Consider the following 17,073-nt stretch of genomic DNA (forward strand, 5'->3'; position numbering starts at 1 on the left):
TTTCTAATTCAGCAGAAGGTATTTTAATCGCTGAGTTATACATGATCTGTTTCTTATTGCAGGTATCGGACTTAACTAAAAGTATAACGCACGGTATATATTAACTTTCCTCATACCAAGATCAATCAAACTTGAAACGCCATCTTTGACTCACGCTTTCTGCTCATTTTGTTTTATTTATTAATGAAAACAGTAACACTTTCCGACAAAACAGCATATTGTTATCTTTATTGTATGTGTATTGGTGACTTATTGGCAAAATGTCCGAAGGACTATAACAAAATAAACTCAATCCTTGGCGGACTGATTCGAGTGAATCAAAACGGACCTACACGTGGCAGATAAACGCGAAACGTCAGATGAGGATCGGCATCAATATTAAAGCTATTTATTCTCCGATTGTTCCCAAACCTGGCTGTATATCTTCATAAAATCCAATCATCAAAGAGCATATCGTTCAGTTTAAGGTTTGATTGAACGCTTAGACTAAAACACGAAGAAAGCCACAATTTTACGAAAGAAGATTCTAATTCAATTAAGTTAACAAAGTTATAAAGTTGCTCTTAAACGCAGAAGTGCTTCAATATTTTTTAGCAGATCCCAATCTCTACTCATTTTAACACTTAACACGTCATCCAACATCCTATATGGTTCAACTGTTTTTGAAAGCTGACTCACATATACTTGGTCGACTTAAAGCTTTGGTAAAAGTTCAAGAGAAAAGAATCGACTGCAAAATGTAAGAAAGTACAACTAATTGAGTTAGATCAATTACTCAAATCTATAATTATATTGCTTTAGAATGAGTTCTCTTCGAAGTATTCAATCAACATCTTTATTAAGAAAATCAGCTTTTAAAAAAGGGCAAAACATACAATTTTCTAAGACTAGGAAACAAACTACTGCATCCCCTTGTTATAATTTAAATGCATAATTGAAAAAGTCAATATATATATGATCAACAAAGTTCTAAATGCTACATTTATCAGACCTGCATCCTACATCAGTCAAAGGCATAGAAAGAAATATCCTAACACTGTGTTGCCAGGAAAAACTCTAGGATATCTTTCAGGAAAATGGAATACAATTCAACTATAGGCATCGAGCAATGCATCAATTGTGTCGAAAACAGAACGAAAGGTCAAATGTTGCGTTTATTTTTGTTCATAAAAGGATGATTCAATATTAATCATATTAGGTAGTACCTTCTGGGTAAAGAGTTATAGTTCTGTCGTGTATGTATTCTCTCCTGTTGTATCGAAACACGTATAAATCGTCCGTGTCTTCATCATGAATGGTTACATAATCTGGTTTCCATAAGTTGCTTTTTCCAGTGGAAAGAACAATCCTCTTAATCTGAAGATCACAAATGTATGCAAATAATAACATGGTTGATAATGACAGACAGGATAGATATTACTATACGAGTGACATATTTCTATCAATTAACATTACATTTTAGAGTATGATCATGTCTATCATTATTTATGATATTATTTTCAATCATAATTGATCGAGCTATGCGTTACTTTACCAAGAACTCGTTTTTCAAATTTATTTTACCATACTTGGGTTTCTTAAATATTCGCAGTATCGTTTCCTGACTAATATAACATTTAATAGATTGTCTGCGGTGACACAGCTTATAATAAATGTAGTGTTTAAGGGACTAAAGATTCTTCCGATAAAGAATGATTACAAGACAAACTCATGCCCGTTGTTAGGATTAAGTTATAAACAATTGTAAATAATGTTAATATTTGAGCATGGGCAGACGATTTTTCCTTCTTACATATATTTGTTTTTCTTATGTTATTTGAATTTTCAATTTAGTGCCTTCATTGGAATCAATACCGACTAGTTAATAGATTGTCTTAAATGTGGTAAAAGAAACGTATTTTACAAAGACGACCATGCGGCTCACTTTTCGACTGCTGATAAAACGTTGCCACATAGAGAAATAACATGAAAATGGCAGGCTCTATCATTTATATTCCTTATGGCTTTAAATTTTATTTTTCCTACACTTTTTATAGAGCATAAAACAAGATAGAGTCGATGATGAATAATACTACTTAAGCAACAAAACCTTCTGAACGAATCAACATGAAACACTCAGGACAGTTAAATATATTCAACGCACGAGTTTGGTCCTACGGATATATTTCTAAGAATTCGTGAGTGTTTTTTTCAATTTAGAAAAGTCTAGCTATCCTAGTAGGAATCCAAAATGATGAACGAAAACCTTTTTTTTAAATATGCATTCTGTCCTTAAAGTTGATGCTATAGATATACAAAATTCACCGACTTGAACCGAAAATGTATGAGATGCTAACATATTATATGCGCATATTGATAATTAATTAGTCTTTGTACAACCTTTCCAATGTTTCGCGTAATCAGCCATTCGTCTGTAATTCTTCCACGTTCAAATGTTTGATTCAATTTTGTCCAATCTGCTGTATCTTTGCTTCCATAAATCTTAAGATGAACATTTTGCTGTGCCCCGTTATGTGTTCTATAATCGGCGGTTTTCACCCGGATTCTAAACGATGGCGCTGAAATAATAACAATAGATGTTCAAATTCCTTATGCGGAAACGACAGAATTTCCAAACAATTTTTGGTTTCCAAGTGTTCGATAAAAACATTAATGCAACTCAATTCCGGGTTATAATGTCACATAGTAGCTCTTTTCTCTGTATGCAATCTTACGCTAATACCTCCAATGCAAAGCAGTAAGTTTAATAAATGGGAATCTGCAACTAATATCTTCATGTTTTCTCAGAAAACAGTTTTCTCGAATGATATCTAAACTCTTGTACAACTTAAGCTCATAGAAAGAAAACACTGGAATCGGAAATTAGATTAGTTTCACTGTTTTGAATTTAACCCCAGACTCAGTTCCAAATCAAACGTCAGCGCGCACAAGACTGGGACACGATTAAAACGACGTGATGTTACGTGTACATACAAATTTGCGCGTTTTTCTAAAAAAGTATAATGCAATGACTTTTAACTTTAATTTTAGGTATACGATAAAAAAGATTGTTTGTTTCAGTGTTAGATAGCGATATATTTCACCTCGTGAACTCCAAAAGTGAATATTTAACTTTTGGCTACGCCACTCGTGAAATATATATTTTGTCGTTCACTCGGTATAATACACTGAAACAAACAATTATCCTCAATACATTCGGTCCCCCGACATTTGAACAGTTAAACACATGCATTAATAGGGGATTTGTTGCACTCAAAACAACTGTATAATGTTGGTGTGTTTTTATCGTATATGTGTACTAAATGCTTTCCTTTTTCAGATAAAGAGCATTTGGAATTGAGGAGCCTTACCGACTCGATGAAGAATGATGCTGGTATTGTCAATTTCACTCAAACGATGAATAAAGATATATCATGGCACTTTGTGATTCTTAATAAGTCTTAACAAATTAGGTTTTCAAATTACTTATTTATTGGTACTTTTTCAATTAATGTTTGTACCAATACATGTTGCAAACTATATTTCACACACACAAACAAATCATTTAATAGGATATACCCTTTGTTGAAAGTTACACTAGTTTTACGTAAATCGAGATACCTCTCAAACACCTGATTTGCTCTGACCAGCGGCCATTTTCACAAGTTATCTGTCCCTTAAAACTGGGTACATTGCCATCGGTGCAGCTGTCATGAGTAACAGTGAATGTGGCTCCATTTCGGTAAATTGCATTATTTCCTTTATCAATCGGAGCCTGACATCCCTCCTCTGAAAAGTAAAAATAACAGTAGAAAAATAGAAATGGGTTATGCCACAAAGCAGTAATCGGATCATTTCAATTATGTCAGTCGGAGCCGGATAGAAGTAGAAAACAGAGTTGTTTTACATTTATGATGGAATATGGTTGCCAATTTGATTATATACGATTTGTTCATTTCTGTGTAAACTGTCGACGACAATCATATACTGCATTTAAGGTAAATGAATCCTAGTTGAAATGGCAAAAAGACACACGAAATACGAACTAATAATAAAATCAAACGCATGCATTGCAATACACAGCGTATATGGTACACATTGAAATTAATCATTAATCAAAACAGTTATAGACAACAATCAAATATTGTTTAGTAAAGAAAGATGCCGCTATGGTCAACTTAATATTACTTTAATGCAAAAGGTATATTCAGGCGCACAATTAACTTGTTGCAATATCAACATGTTTTTTTTTAATATTTTAATGCATTATCGTGTTTCACGCATTTGACTTTTATGATCATAATAAAAAAACGTATGATTTAGGTACATATAACAAAAAGTTTACCTTCAGAGAAGGAATTTGAATTAATAGCTACGTGGCCACAAATTTCCCAGTTGAAAAAATGTCAAAATAACGTTCATATTGTTTAATCTGAACCTAAATCATATGTTTTTTATATGATCGTTAAAGTCAAATAAGTTAAATATGATAATGCAATTAAATAAAAAAAAAACACAAACAAATACGACATCAACCTATATTAAGCGCTTTTCATAATCATCATGTGTTTTTCTGCATTAAACATGTGTAATATTACAATAACTATCCGCTTGCTTGTTAACAACTTATCGGAAACAATACTTGCTTTATTGGTAATACTCCAGCATGTCATACGTGTACTTCCATTCTGTTTTAGTTATACAGATTTATTTGAATAAAATGTTTCTCTTCCATTAAAATCATACGAGGGGATCGGTATGTTGACTCTTGATAACATGTGAAACATTCTTAAAACGTTCGCCACTTTTTTCATTTAAGGAAAAAATGTCGTCAAGAACATATAGCAAAGATATGACATAATTTGACCGGTGGTGACGTCACCATCTAGATGAAAGCAAAATAGCAATAAGGAAAATGTTTATATTTTGATTCTTACTGGATATCATGGTGGTATTAATTCTAATTAGAAAAATAACGATAAAATACATATTTTGTTTTGAATTCTTCCGAGTACTTCATTTCTGGAATGCATGGAGAACAGGAGCGGGTATTCAGTTTATTTCACGGAAATACCGACTATCAATATTAAACTAACATTTAAACGCATCAACATCGTTAAGTTTGTGATTTGTGAAACGTTTTACTTAAAAGGGTACTTACTGCTTGGGGCTGGTCTAAGGTCAATGTTTAATACACGGAAGAATAAAAGTGTTTCCAACATGGTATTTTACCGTCATAGACACGTTATGATGTGTCTGTGTACATTCAATGTCCTTGTTACCTGAACAACTCCTATTTCCGCTTAGAACATTTGTACTGCATACACACGTTTGTTTAACATTATCGTTAGTTAATAACACGTTAACGTTAACTTGCATTTATCAAACAACGGCTTCCATTGCGATGAATCTAGTGAAATAAATACATGTATATTCCCCGGAGAGGATACTTGACAATTTAGGATGCCCTGATTCATTGTCCGAAACATAAGCGCATTGTGAAATAGTTTGTTTCAAAATATTTTATTGTATTAACTATTTTAAAAATAATAACAACACGTGCAAAACTGTTGTCCATAAGACTATTGAACGTTTTTTTAACTGATTTAAAATAAATTTCGTATTGAAGGACCACTTATGAACTATTATTTGAGATAATTAATGCAATTAAATTATAGAACTGAGCGTTTGAAACTATATAGACTTGTTAAAGATTCCTTAAATCAGATCCTCTATAATTAATGGAAGAAATTTATAGTCAAATTTCATCATCCTCTGATTTAGATAGATTATAACAATAACAATGGTTACCAATTCGTTGTAAAATATTAAGTTTAGTTTGTCTTGTATATATACTCCTTTATACTAAATTGTTTGTTACTATGCATACACGTTGACATTGATCTTTAAAACATTTGTGTTGTTGACAATGTACATAGTACAAGTCGAAAAACACTGTCCGTCAAAACCAAATCCTCTTTAGGGAATTAGTTTCAGGCTCATGCTTCTGTTATGCCCCATATGTTGTTGCATATAAGTATAAAACAATTATGATATAGCATACTCTTCAAATATTGCAACAATATGTACATATTAAAAAATTGATAAAAAGCCACAAATAAAAATATTGATATGTTTCAAATTTGTCATTTTTGTTTATGTTTAAACTAGAAAGTATTATTGTTTTTTTAGTGACTTACTATTGTAAGATTTTCCTTTAGTATTAATACAGACCATCAAGAAAGTTGACTTGCCTGTTTGGCAACGATTGCCAGAGAATCCTTCCGGACAGCTACACTTGATTGGGGAGGTACATGTCCCACCGTTTTGACATCCATCAGGACAAAGAGCTGGAATATATATCTAAAGCTATTATTTCCAGCTTACGAGGCACGATACCTCGTTAAATGTAAACGCCACTTTTTCATCCACTGGTTCAACTTTGCTGACAACTTTTAATTCAATTAAAAACATTATTATAATTTTGTTTTTCAATCCTGTCTCTTGATTTACATTTGTTTTTGTTTTTTAACTATCAATACTTTAACACAACTTGTTTTTGCAGACGACGTTAAATATCATACAAAAATACAAACTAAAAACCGTATATATACATTGTATGTGTTGGGAAACATACGAAATCAATTGAAAATCCAAATGTCGTATAAATGGAAAAAAAAACATGCACAATTGTCGTCCATAAGATTATTGAACGATTTTTTATCTGTTTTAAAATAAATTTAGTAATGAATGACTACAAATGAAATATTTTATGAGATAAATGTTGCAATCAAATTATAGAATTGAGCTTGTGAAACTCTGTAGAATTGTTAAAGATTCTTCAAATCAGGTTCTCTATAAGTAAAATTTGATCATCCTCTGATTTATATAAAAAATAACATTTACAATAGTTACCCAATTCGCTCTAGCATATTAATATCAATTATTGTTTTAAACATATACTCCTTTGTACTAAATTGTTAGTTACTATGCATACACGCTGACATTGATCATTAAAATATTTGTGTTGTTAACAATGTACATAGTACAAGTCGAAAAACACTGTCTGTCTAAAACAAACCCCTCTCTATGAAATAAGTTTCAGGCTCATGCTTCTGTTATGCCCCATATTTTGTTGCATATAAGTATAAAGCAATAAAAAAATAGTATAACTTACAAATATTGCAATAATCAGTTCTTCGAGTTCCTTATCATTTTCTGCGAAATGCACACACATAGTATTTTTTATTTACACGTTAAAACGTGAATTTGTTTTATACATATATAGTATACCTGGATTGCACTTGGCTTGCTTTCCATTGCACACCAATGCAGGGATGTTTCTGTCACATGAACAACTGTATCTCTCGTACAAAAGACTCTGAGCATTGACGTAACCCTCGTTGCATTTAACTGATTGGCCGTTATCAGTGACAATGCCATTTTGTACAGTCATGCATCCCTCCGGATTAGTAACGGCAGTATCGTTATTGTCCACTGTTAAAAGAGAGAACTCTTTGAAAGCACATCGCTTGAACAAATTCAATTTAAATGCACTTATTATAACATACATTTAACTATATTGCCAACGATAATCATGTCTATGATAATAAAATGCCGTTGGCTTTATCTTTACTTCTTTAAAACTGTAAATTTATTTCCCAATCGTTATTACCTCCTTAAAGCCTATTACGTTTCCACTTACCATCGTCACAAACCAGGGTATAATCAGAGAGGACACCATCTGTACAATTAACGTGCGTATTAACGAGTCTTGTTGGAGAACTAGTTACTTCTTCATAAGCGTCTTCGTAATTGAGGTAGTAACCCACATAGTAATCCTTACATTCCTTCTCCGCTATAAATTCTTGACCATGCTGTATCTATAACAATAAAAAAACAAATATTACTTAATTCGTCAAAAACAACAACAAATTATTTGTTCACTCGGAATGTGTACTTTAGGCCTGTTGGCAGGATGTCGGTCGGTATTTGATTGGTCTGGTCGTATACACGTCAAGGGCTGCCCCCCCCCCCCCCTCCACCTCGGAATTATTTAATTTATTTTACCGAACGTTCCAAGGCAGCAACCCCATCGTTAAGTGGTATTAACGAAATCTACATTTGGTCGTTGAGGTTTGTTGGACTTTGTTTCTTCTGCATTTGATCAAGTTCTTTTCTATTGTTTGATGCCTGGTCCCAATATCACAAGCCCTAGCGTACTACAACGGACAAGTGTTTAATAATAAATTGTTTGACAATCGTTAAAAGATACATTAGATTAAACTAATATCAGAAATAAAATCTTAATCTCAACTCATTTTATTACGTAAGATCATAGAATGTTTATATAGAAACCTTTGTTATTGTGTTAAAGGAAACTGGTTTCAAAGCAATAAATATACCCGAGTAATTTTTTAAAACAATAAATTGTACTCAATGAACCTTTTGCTGTAAACTCATTTTCAGAATCTGAACCGAATGTTTATTGATCACATTCTATGGGGCAATGCACGTTTGAAAATGTCAAAAATCAAAATCTATTTTTGATAACGTTTGATGTTATTTGGTTTGAGATTAAGATTTTACTAAAGTATGTTATGGATATTGGAGTCGGGCCCTTCCATAAAGTCTCCTTGTATTATTGATATCACGTGACCATTGTGTTATTAATGTTTCAATCAATACATAAACATATCGCGAAACCTTATATAAGAAATAATATCTCATAGGTTCATTGTTGTTAAATAAGGTAATGGTCCTTTATGTAGATTGTAGAAGTTCTCTTTTAAATTATGATCGAAATCTAAAGATTTAATAACAACCCTTGTCTTAACGCGAGGATGAGCGATCAGTTCAAAAAATGAAACGACGAAACTAACTAAACACATATATTGCACCCTTCCTTATGAAATTATTCAAAACATCCCCTTACCTGAGTCCCCTCTTTTAATTCCACGCCGGAAAGTGTCGAAAAATGTACATCTGTGGACTTAGGTATGGTGCAGTTCAGCACACCTAGATAAAAATGATTTTAATGTTAATGCTCTAATAAAGGACATGGACATGGATACCCGATAAATGTTCCATAGCGTGTGTATGATCTTAGTGATTTGGGGGTAACCTATTCGGTTAAATAAGTTAGCATGAATTAATGAATAAACTTGAATTTTTGCATTCTGATTTAATGAATAATTGCAGCTTATCATGATCCTTATCGATTGGTGAAGTGGAATGGTCACTTGGAACAATCGTTGTTTCATTGTCAGGTGTGCTTCGTTTCACCGTAAGATCCATGCTGACTTATGAAAAATACTGTCCTGTGATAGTTCACACGTTTTGTTTCCTATCGTCCGTAATTCGATGTCAGAGTGAAGTTTGGGTCATTGTCGTCAACATCAGAATAGTCAAGATGAAAAAAAAAGTCAACATACTCAATGTTTTGAACACTGTATCCTTCAGGACAAGTTACTGTGATCTGTAATGATAACCAGTTGTTTCAGGTATCCACCACTCAAATATGTAATGTTTGAATGCCTTGTAACTCTTTATTAAGTATGGTATCATTTGAAAGGGTTATGTGCGTATAACATATAATAAAATACGTTTACCAAAATTAATTAAACAAAGTTGTCTGTTCGTTCTTTTTTTGAAAAAGTTGTCGTTTTTACGTCTGATTTCAGACGGAGTAAAGGCACAAATATGCAAACTTTGATGACTTTATAGATTATGTCATTTATTTTACATTCTAGTTGTCAGCAGCAGGCAAACATCTTTCATATGATATCTAAATTATATGCGGTCATTAGATATCAATTTTCAAAATTTAGAGTTGATAGGTATGTCGGCAGAATACCTTATTCAATAATTGCCAACATAATTTTCGATATTTTACCATTGTGAGAGTTGAGCTTCTTAAACACTTCTACAAACCTGATGGAGCACTGTCAAAGTCGGTTTGTCGAAGTGTTTGATGAAAATAAAAACCTAAATACACCCAAAATATAAAACAAAGGCCGGGCTATTTAAGTGACATAGGCTATCATTGGTTTTAATTCTTCATTCAAAGCAGAATGTCTTCCAATGTAGTATTTATGATGTAATTTATTACGTTGTATGCACACACCGATACAGCCACGCTTAGTGAATGCATATGCAAAGGAGCAATCTACATATTGATGCTGATTTGAATAACGTCACAATATCTTGCAGTGATTGATATGCCTTTTAGACAGGCATGCGGCTTGATTTTGGAGGGGCTAACACGAAGTCGATTAAATTTATAAAGTAATTTCGTCGTTAATATGAAACTACGGTCACTTCGTTGCCTTTGGCTACTTAAACACGAAGACTTGCTTTGTAAGCTCTTACTTGTACGTACAAAAAAGAAAAAAAGTAAAATAATATTCGGTCATTTTCATTTATGTTTTCTCCATGCTTCAGCCTATGTATGCGTGCAAATGACACATCCTAAAATGGAAACTAACAAAAATAGTAAATAAAACATAACAATTAGAATAAAACCAAATGCATGTTGAAAACAGGCATTTTTCTATTCCATTGCTTTGTCGGTTCATCTTCAGCGCATGCGAAATATGGAGGTCATTTTGGTATATATTACCTGAAGTTTGCATGTGATAAAAGGAATCTGACTCGTGTTCTCATATTATACATAGTGAATATTATGTAAGTCGGTTGTTCCGTGGTGATGAATCACTTCGAGTTGCTTGTGAAAGAATCCGTATCACACGAGACCGAAGATATAAAGTGTGAAAAAACCCTTTTAATACACAGCGTGAACAAGTACCTTTATCATAAACGTGAACGGACGCCTTTAACCCATATTTTGGACACCAGTCCCTTAAACATTTAGCGTGAACAATTCCCTTCTAAATAATGTGTGAACAAACCCTTTTAATACACAGCGTGAACCTTTAGCATTAAGTGGGAGAACCCCTTTAAAATACGGTTTGAACGATTCCTTGTATTATAAAGCATGAACCAGACCCTTTACCATTTAAAGTTAACCAGTCCCTAGCATGAATGAGGCCCGAAAAATAAAACGTTAATCAGCCCCTATAACACAAAACGTTAACTGGCCCATTAAAATAAAAGCTTTAAAGAGTCTCTTAAGAACAAAGCATCTCTTGATAATAAAGCGTGAACCAGACCCTTTACCATTAAAAGTGAACGTGCCCCTTGAGCATATAGCATGAATGCGGCCCGAAAAATAAAACGTAAATTAGCCCCTATAACACGAAACGTTAATCAGCCCGTTTAACTAAAAGCTTTAAAGCTGCACTCTCACAAATAAACCGTTTTTACAACTTTTGTTTTGTCTTGGAAAGAGCAAATATTGGCGTAAATATCTGCCAACCAAAGCTAAAAGATCGCAGATGTTGATATTTATGTTCAAAGTAATGTTTAATGGCTAAAACTGTTATTTACGTCTTTGTGTTGATTTTTTTTGTTGAACTTAGGTCAACTTTCCAAGTTTTACCAGTTTGGTTAACTATAAAGGTGGTAGGTATTTTGTCCCCTACAACACAAACTAGGTGGTACTCCGCCTACTTCACTCTATTGAGTACCAGACTTAGCCAGAATACTGTTTTTGTATCGATTTTTTGTTAAATTATTTGTCAACTTTGCAAGTGTTTTAAAGTTTAGGAGTATACGACTGTCTTAGTATAGTGACCTATATAGGGTGAGATGTAACCCCTACTTTACTCCTTGTAGGTCATTCAATTTAAACCTCTTGCAAAGTTGACCAAAATTGTCTTGACGATTTATTTCCTTTCATTGTTAAAGGACAAAACAGAACAGAACATTGAAACATTACATTGTGATTTATAAGTATCTCTTATTGATTTTAGGATGTCTTATAAGTTCGTAAACCTTCTTATTATCTCGAGTTGGTTTGAAGTAGGACCGGTTGTAACGGTTTGATTAAGCGTTTCAAATTACACATATGTTTGCACTTTCGTTTTTTATTAGTTTAGCGTATTGTCTATAAAGCATCTTCAATGGAAGTTACTGTGAATTTGTACTTCAGATATTTTTTCTCTGTTTTGTTTGAGACACAGACTCACTGGTTGAAAAGCACTTTAACCTCGCAACTATAAATTATATTGAAAGCATTGTTCAACATTCACTTTAATCGTGTTTTCTTTTGGAAATTGTTATGCATTCTGTGCGATTGGGTCGGTGCAGTAGATATCTGTCCCGCTTGGTGTATGCATACATATTGCAGGGGAGTCCGGTAATTAAGTGCCGCACGTTAAAAGTGCCCAGAAGGGCGCCGACTATATTTGATTTTACATAAGACATTGCTCGAACTAAGGGACCAGTTCATAAATTGCAGAACAATGCTTTCGAGTTTTTCCACGTTGCACGATGAAATGAAAAGTTCAATGTGTTTTATAAAATTTTACACTTTAATTGATAATGAAACCTTAAAATATAATAACCCTGATTATCATTTTATGGATTTATTTTAATTTTAAATACCAGCTTTCCCCCCAAAAGATGAAGGTTACACGGTACTATTACAATATCCTATATGTTTCTAAATCAAATTCGCACTAATCTCCATTGGCGAACAGCAAACAAAGCGACCATGTGACCAATGTGACCATGGCGACAATTCCCCCGAATCGTATAATGACAAAACATGTACACACATATCAAGTTTGGCTGTATTAATCCTTACTCGTCTAATGGACTTAAAAGTACGTTCAGAAATAATTTAAGTATTGGTATTTACTTAATAAATAAAGATATCATAAAAACAATGTATCCAAATTTTATTACAAATATTTGTTGCATGTTCAAACTTTTACAGGTTTATAATATGAAACACTTCGGCTAAGCCTCTTTTACTTTCACGACAATATCGATTTGAAAAACTAATAGGTAAATGAATAACCTTAAAAAAAACAGAAATAATAATTGTTTTAAAATAAAATGAAACATGGTAGTTACTGATAAGAGACTATAAATTGTGAGAATTCACCAAAATGAACTCACGTGTACAAAACTCGTGAATGATGCATTCCTCTGTATCTGTATCATTTCCAATGCAAATTCCATCAGTAACAGGCGGGTGTACATCACAAGACCTGTGTCTACTTCTGTTTCCGCTTTGACATGACTGAGGACAGTCGGACCATGTAGACCAACCACTCCAGGAACTGTAAACTAGATAGATAAAAACTATATTTTACGGAGGTGGTGCAACGCAGGTCCTGAAACGACGTCGGACCATGCGGACCAGTACTAAATAAGGAAATAGAATGATTGTCTACGGAAGTTGGGCATGACAGGTCATGCGACTACTTCTGCTGCCCCTGTCACATGACTAAGATAGAAAACCCATGACGACCAGTTATTACATACACTTTGAACTAAAAAGAGAAAATAACAATAGTAAGCGGTGGTTGTGCAACGCAAGCATTGTTACTTCTGCTGCATAAAGGACATAATGACAATATCTCCATAAAATTTGACATAGATAAAGAAATAGAGCAATAGTTAACGGCTATGTGACTACTTCCACTGACCCATGTCAAAATGTCTATCCCGACCAGTCACTACATTAACTAAATAGAAATAGAACAATATAATAAATCGTCAATTGATAAATTCAAACGCGGGTTAAAATATTAAGTAAATGTTGTTGTGCAGTACTGCTACAATACATGATTATCGACACTATTTATTCGACGTCTACGTCAATATAAATTTGACGTCATTTCCAAACAGTTTTTTTCAGTTATATGGCTTGTCTTATGCAAATGATGAGTGCCGGAAACTTTCTTCTCATTCGCCGTCCATGACATACGAGAAAAAGTAATAAAAATGTCCTTTCGCATATTTTTAAAGTTGTGACAGCTTAAATGAAACAACGTTGAAAGTGCTTGCTACAATAAGAAGCTGTCCTGGGTATGTGTCGTCAGCGTTGTTTATTTTTATTTCCGTATTACTTATAGTGTCATTTTAAATTGTGTATAATTATTCATATTCACGTGTTTTTCTCTTAAAACAACGCTGGCTGCGATCATTTTGGCATAACTCGTACAAATTATCAAAGTCGTATACAAATGACTCCTGATGTATCTTTGACCTGAGCCGCTTTAGAAATGTAGAAGTACCAGCGTGACTTTATCTTCAAAGATCCTGCTTGTAAAGGTCGATATTACATTGCATGTTCTAAATATTCTCTACTCATGGCATATTAAATAACGTAATGACATAAAGACTGATTTAACTGTGGAAAGAACCATACCATACGGTACATTAGCTTAGCAAACCCATCCATTTATTTTTGATGAACATGTTCTATTCCATCATCGTCCGATTTCATTGGCAGCCAACAATGTAATTGCTTTAGACAATTAGAAAATAACTATCCTGACGTAAGCTACGATTTACTTACGCGCCCTGATGGTGACCATAATACCGTCTTCTATTGTAGATCTCTGCTCATCGATGATCCCAACAACTTCATTTGCTTTGCCTATTAGCTTTTCAACCTTCTTTTCAAGTTCAGTTGTTTCGTTTTGGACACGTGCCCGTGTCTCATTCACGTCTTGAAGTATACTAGTTTTAAAAACTTCTAGACTTTCTGTTTCGTTGGCGATATGATCTCGGACTTGAGTATTTAGAGCCATCAATGTTTTATTGTTGTCTTCTATTTGCCCTACAACGTGCAGGGCCAACTTAGTTTTAACATCAGAGCTGAGATTGCCAAAAAACGTGAATATATCAAACTTCACATCGTTCATTTCTTTTTTTTGTTTTATAAATGATGTTTTGTACATAGCGAGCGTGTTTTGAATCTCGTTTAATTCAGGTTTAGTATATTCTATAGAAGGCTCGTTCCTTGAACCGTTACTTCTAGTCAACCCGATATCGGTATCGGACTTATTAACAATTGATTCTAGCTTTGAAACTCTATCAGCTAGTGTATCAAAATATCCTTCAGTTGCGTCCAATCTCTGAAACGAGAACAATATGTTGACCAGAAGGAGAGTATGATGACAATATATACCTATCATTGCGTAAGACTAACTAGCTAGGGTCCACGGTCAATAACCTTAACAGGTCAGTAAAAAGACATATCGACCAAAACAGAAGTCTAGAGTAGTAAAATGTATACCTACCACCTCGACGGAGGCCTGAAAGGATTTCAGTTTCAGTTCCAATCGACGCTCCAATCTCTCAAATCTTCCCGCCACGCAGGTCTGCAGCACCATCATCAGCACAATGGCGGATGGTTGTAACCACATCGTTCTGTAAACATTAAATTGTCAAAATAATATGTTCAAAACAAATATAACAGGTTTTTTTTCAATGTATCTGATTCCATTGTTTATCGATACTTTTATACTATTAACATATAACGACTGAAGTATATCTAATGTATAAACGATTAATTATGTTCGTTGTTTTATTGAATACTTAAATATAATGTTATTTCTATCATGTTTAATTCGAAAAGACGGGCAACTGCTTTAGTACATTTTCTCGGTCATTCAATCAAATACGTTAAAGATGGATCCGAGGGGTTCGAAGAGAATGTAACTATGTAACAGCATCCGGATTAAGTTTGCAAATCCGGAATTTTTGCAAACTTATTTTTTTTATTTTTCACCCAATGTTTTTTATTTTTGTATTTTTAAAATGTGTCAGGTAATACTAATACGAGATATTTTTTGTTTCCTGAAATTTAATTTAGAAATATGTTTTTTTGGCATTTAAAGTCAACTTTTCCAATGGGAGTCCCATTGGAAAATGGCCTTCCCATTGGAAAAATGGTTTTTCCAATTGGAAAATCAGCCCAACATTTTTTTTTGGAAAATTCTCCCACATTTTCAAAAAAGGAATTAGTGATTAATAACAATCATTATCATTAATGGTTATAATGTTATCTAGAAAAAGTGCGTTTATAGTACTTTTTATTATTTTTTGTAAAAAAAAATCCCGTCGACCATTTTTTCCAATTGGATATTTCCCACAATTCAATATGGGAAAAGTCAGGAAATTGGAAAACTCCAATTGGAATATTGTCCCATTGGAATCTTCCAATTGGTAACATTGGCAATGGGCTTAATCCAATTGGAGGTTCTGGCAATAAATTTTAATGGGAAAATATTTCAACTTTCCTAAATCTCTTAAAAGAACACCTATTTATTTATTTAGGAATATATTTGAAGTTTTGTTTTATTGTTTACCTGTGTCCTGACATTGTATCCATCCAATTCCAAGCTAAGACTTCTGTGCTGATATCTTAGCGATAAGATTTAAGCATCTTTTAATGAATTTGAATGCAATAAATCATATCAAAAATTACCTGAAGTATTCTTACTCAACCAGTGACACAAATTCCATTTTTTAAATATCTTTACACTAGTTTCATCTCCTCAGACGCCATTTTTAATCGATTAAGTTGTGGTTACAAACAACTAAGAACTTTTTCATTTTTTCAAAGCTATACTCACTTTTACGCTTGAAAATGTTATTTCGGTTGTCAGTACCTTTACACAGAAAATGTACCATTTTCTTGATTTTTAATGAAGATGTAATTAATTGATGGAAATCCATATGAAATGTTTTACCTAAGATAATAGTTTATTTCATACACACTGTTCTGCAGGGGAGCAGGACCTTTCAACCCCAAGAGGCTTTTTAACCCTTCTAAAAAAGAACACTTTTCAGTTTTCAACCCTTAGACTTTTAAACCCCTATTTCAAAGATTTTTCAACCCCTACCTGTTTGGACTTTTTAACTCCTATAACAAAGACTTTTCAACCCCTAGTTGAATTATTTTAATAACCATATTAAAGACTTTTTAACTCCTAAATCAAAGACTTTCCAACCCCTATTATTTGGTTTTGAGCTGGTCCAAGCTAAACACCATTAAAAATGCTGCAAGGCATTTTAGAATGTTAACATGCATCATGTGCCAATGCCTTCCTCAAACAGTAATACTAGTATATGTTTTAGAAAAAAATATCGAACTGTACAAACATGTAAGGCTGGTGAATTTTGCATTACAAAATAAACGCTATTGGTAATTAATGCCATGTTGTCACT

The 17,073-nt window shown here is 33.2% G+C and overlaps 1 protein-coding gene across 3 annotated transcripts in view; it reads right to left on the reverse strand.

Moving 5' to 3' along the window:
* LOC128240247 (uncharacterized) overlaps window positions 1-17,073 on the reverse strand; it is a 67,293-nt gene that overhangs the window by 26,236 nt on the left and 23,984 nt on the right. For all 3 annotated transcript variants that reach the window (XR_008262100.1, XM_052956786.1, XM_052956788.1), the window contains exons 2-11: window positions 15,141-15,270; window positions 14,414-14,975; window positions 13,006-13,176; window positions 8,915-8,997; window positions 7,685-7,862; window positions 7,273-7,476; window positions 6,234-6,329; window positions 3,601-3,768; window positions 2,380-2,558; window positions 1,206-1,356 (exon numbers count right to left, since the gene is read on the reverse strand). Coding sequence is in view for 2 of the 3 variants with exons in the window: in XM_052956786.1 (XP_052812746.1) it covers window positions 1,206-1,356; window positions 2,380-2,558; window positions 3,601-3,768; window positions 6,234-6,329; window positions 7,273-7,476; window positions 7,685-7,862; window positions 8,915-8,997; window positions 13,006-13,176; window positions 14,414-14,975; window positions 15,141-15,270 (1,922 nt within the window). In the remaining variant the exon portion in view is untranslated. The remainder of the gene's footprint in view (window positions 1-1,205; window positions 1,357-2,379; window positions 2,559-3,600; window positions 3,769-6,233; window positions 6,330-7,272; window positions 7,477-7,684; window positions 7,863-8,914; window positions 8,998-13,005; window positions 13,177-14,413; window positions 14,976-15,140; window positions 15,271-17,073) is intronic.

The sequence above is a fragment of the Mya arenaria genome, chromosome 7 (assembly GCF_026914265.1).
Source record: "Mya arenaria isolate MELC-2E11 chromosome 7, ASM2691426v1".
NCBI lineage: Eukaryota > Metazoa > Mollusca > Bivalvia > Myida > Myidae > Mya > Mya arenaria.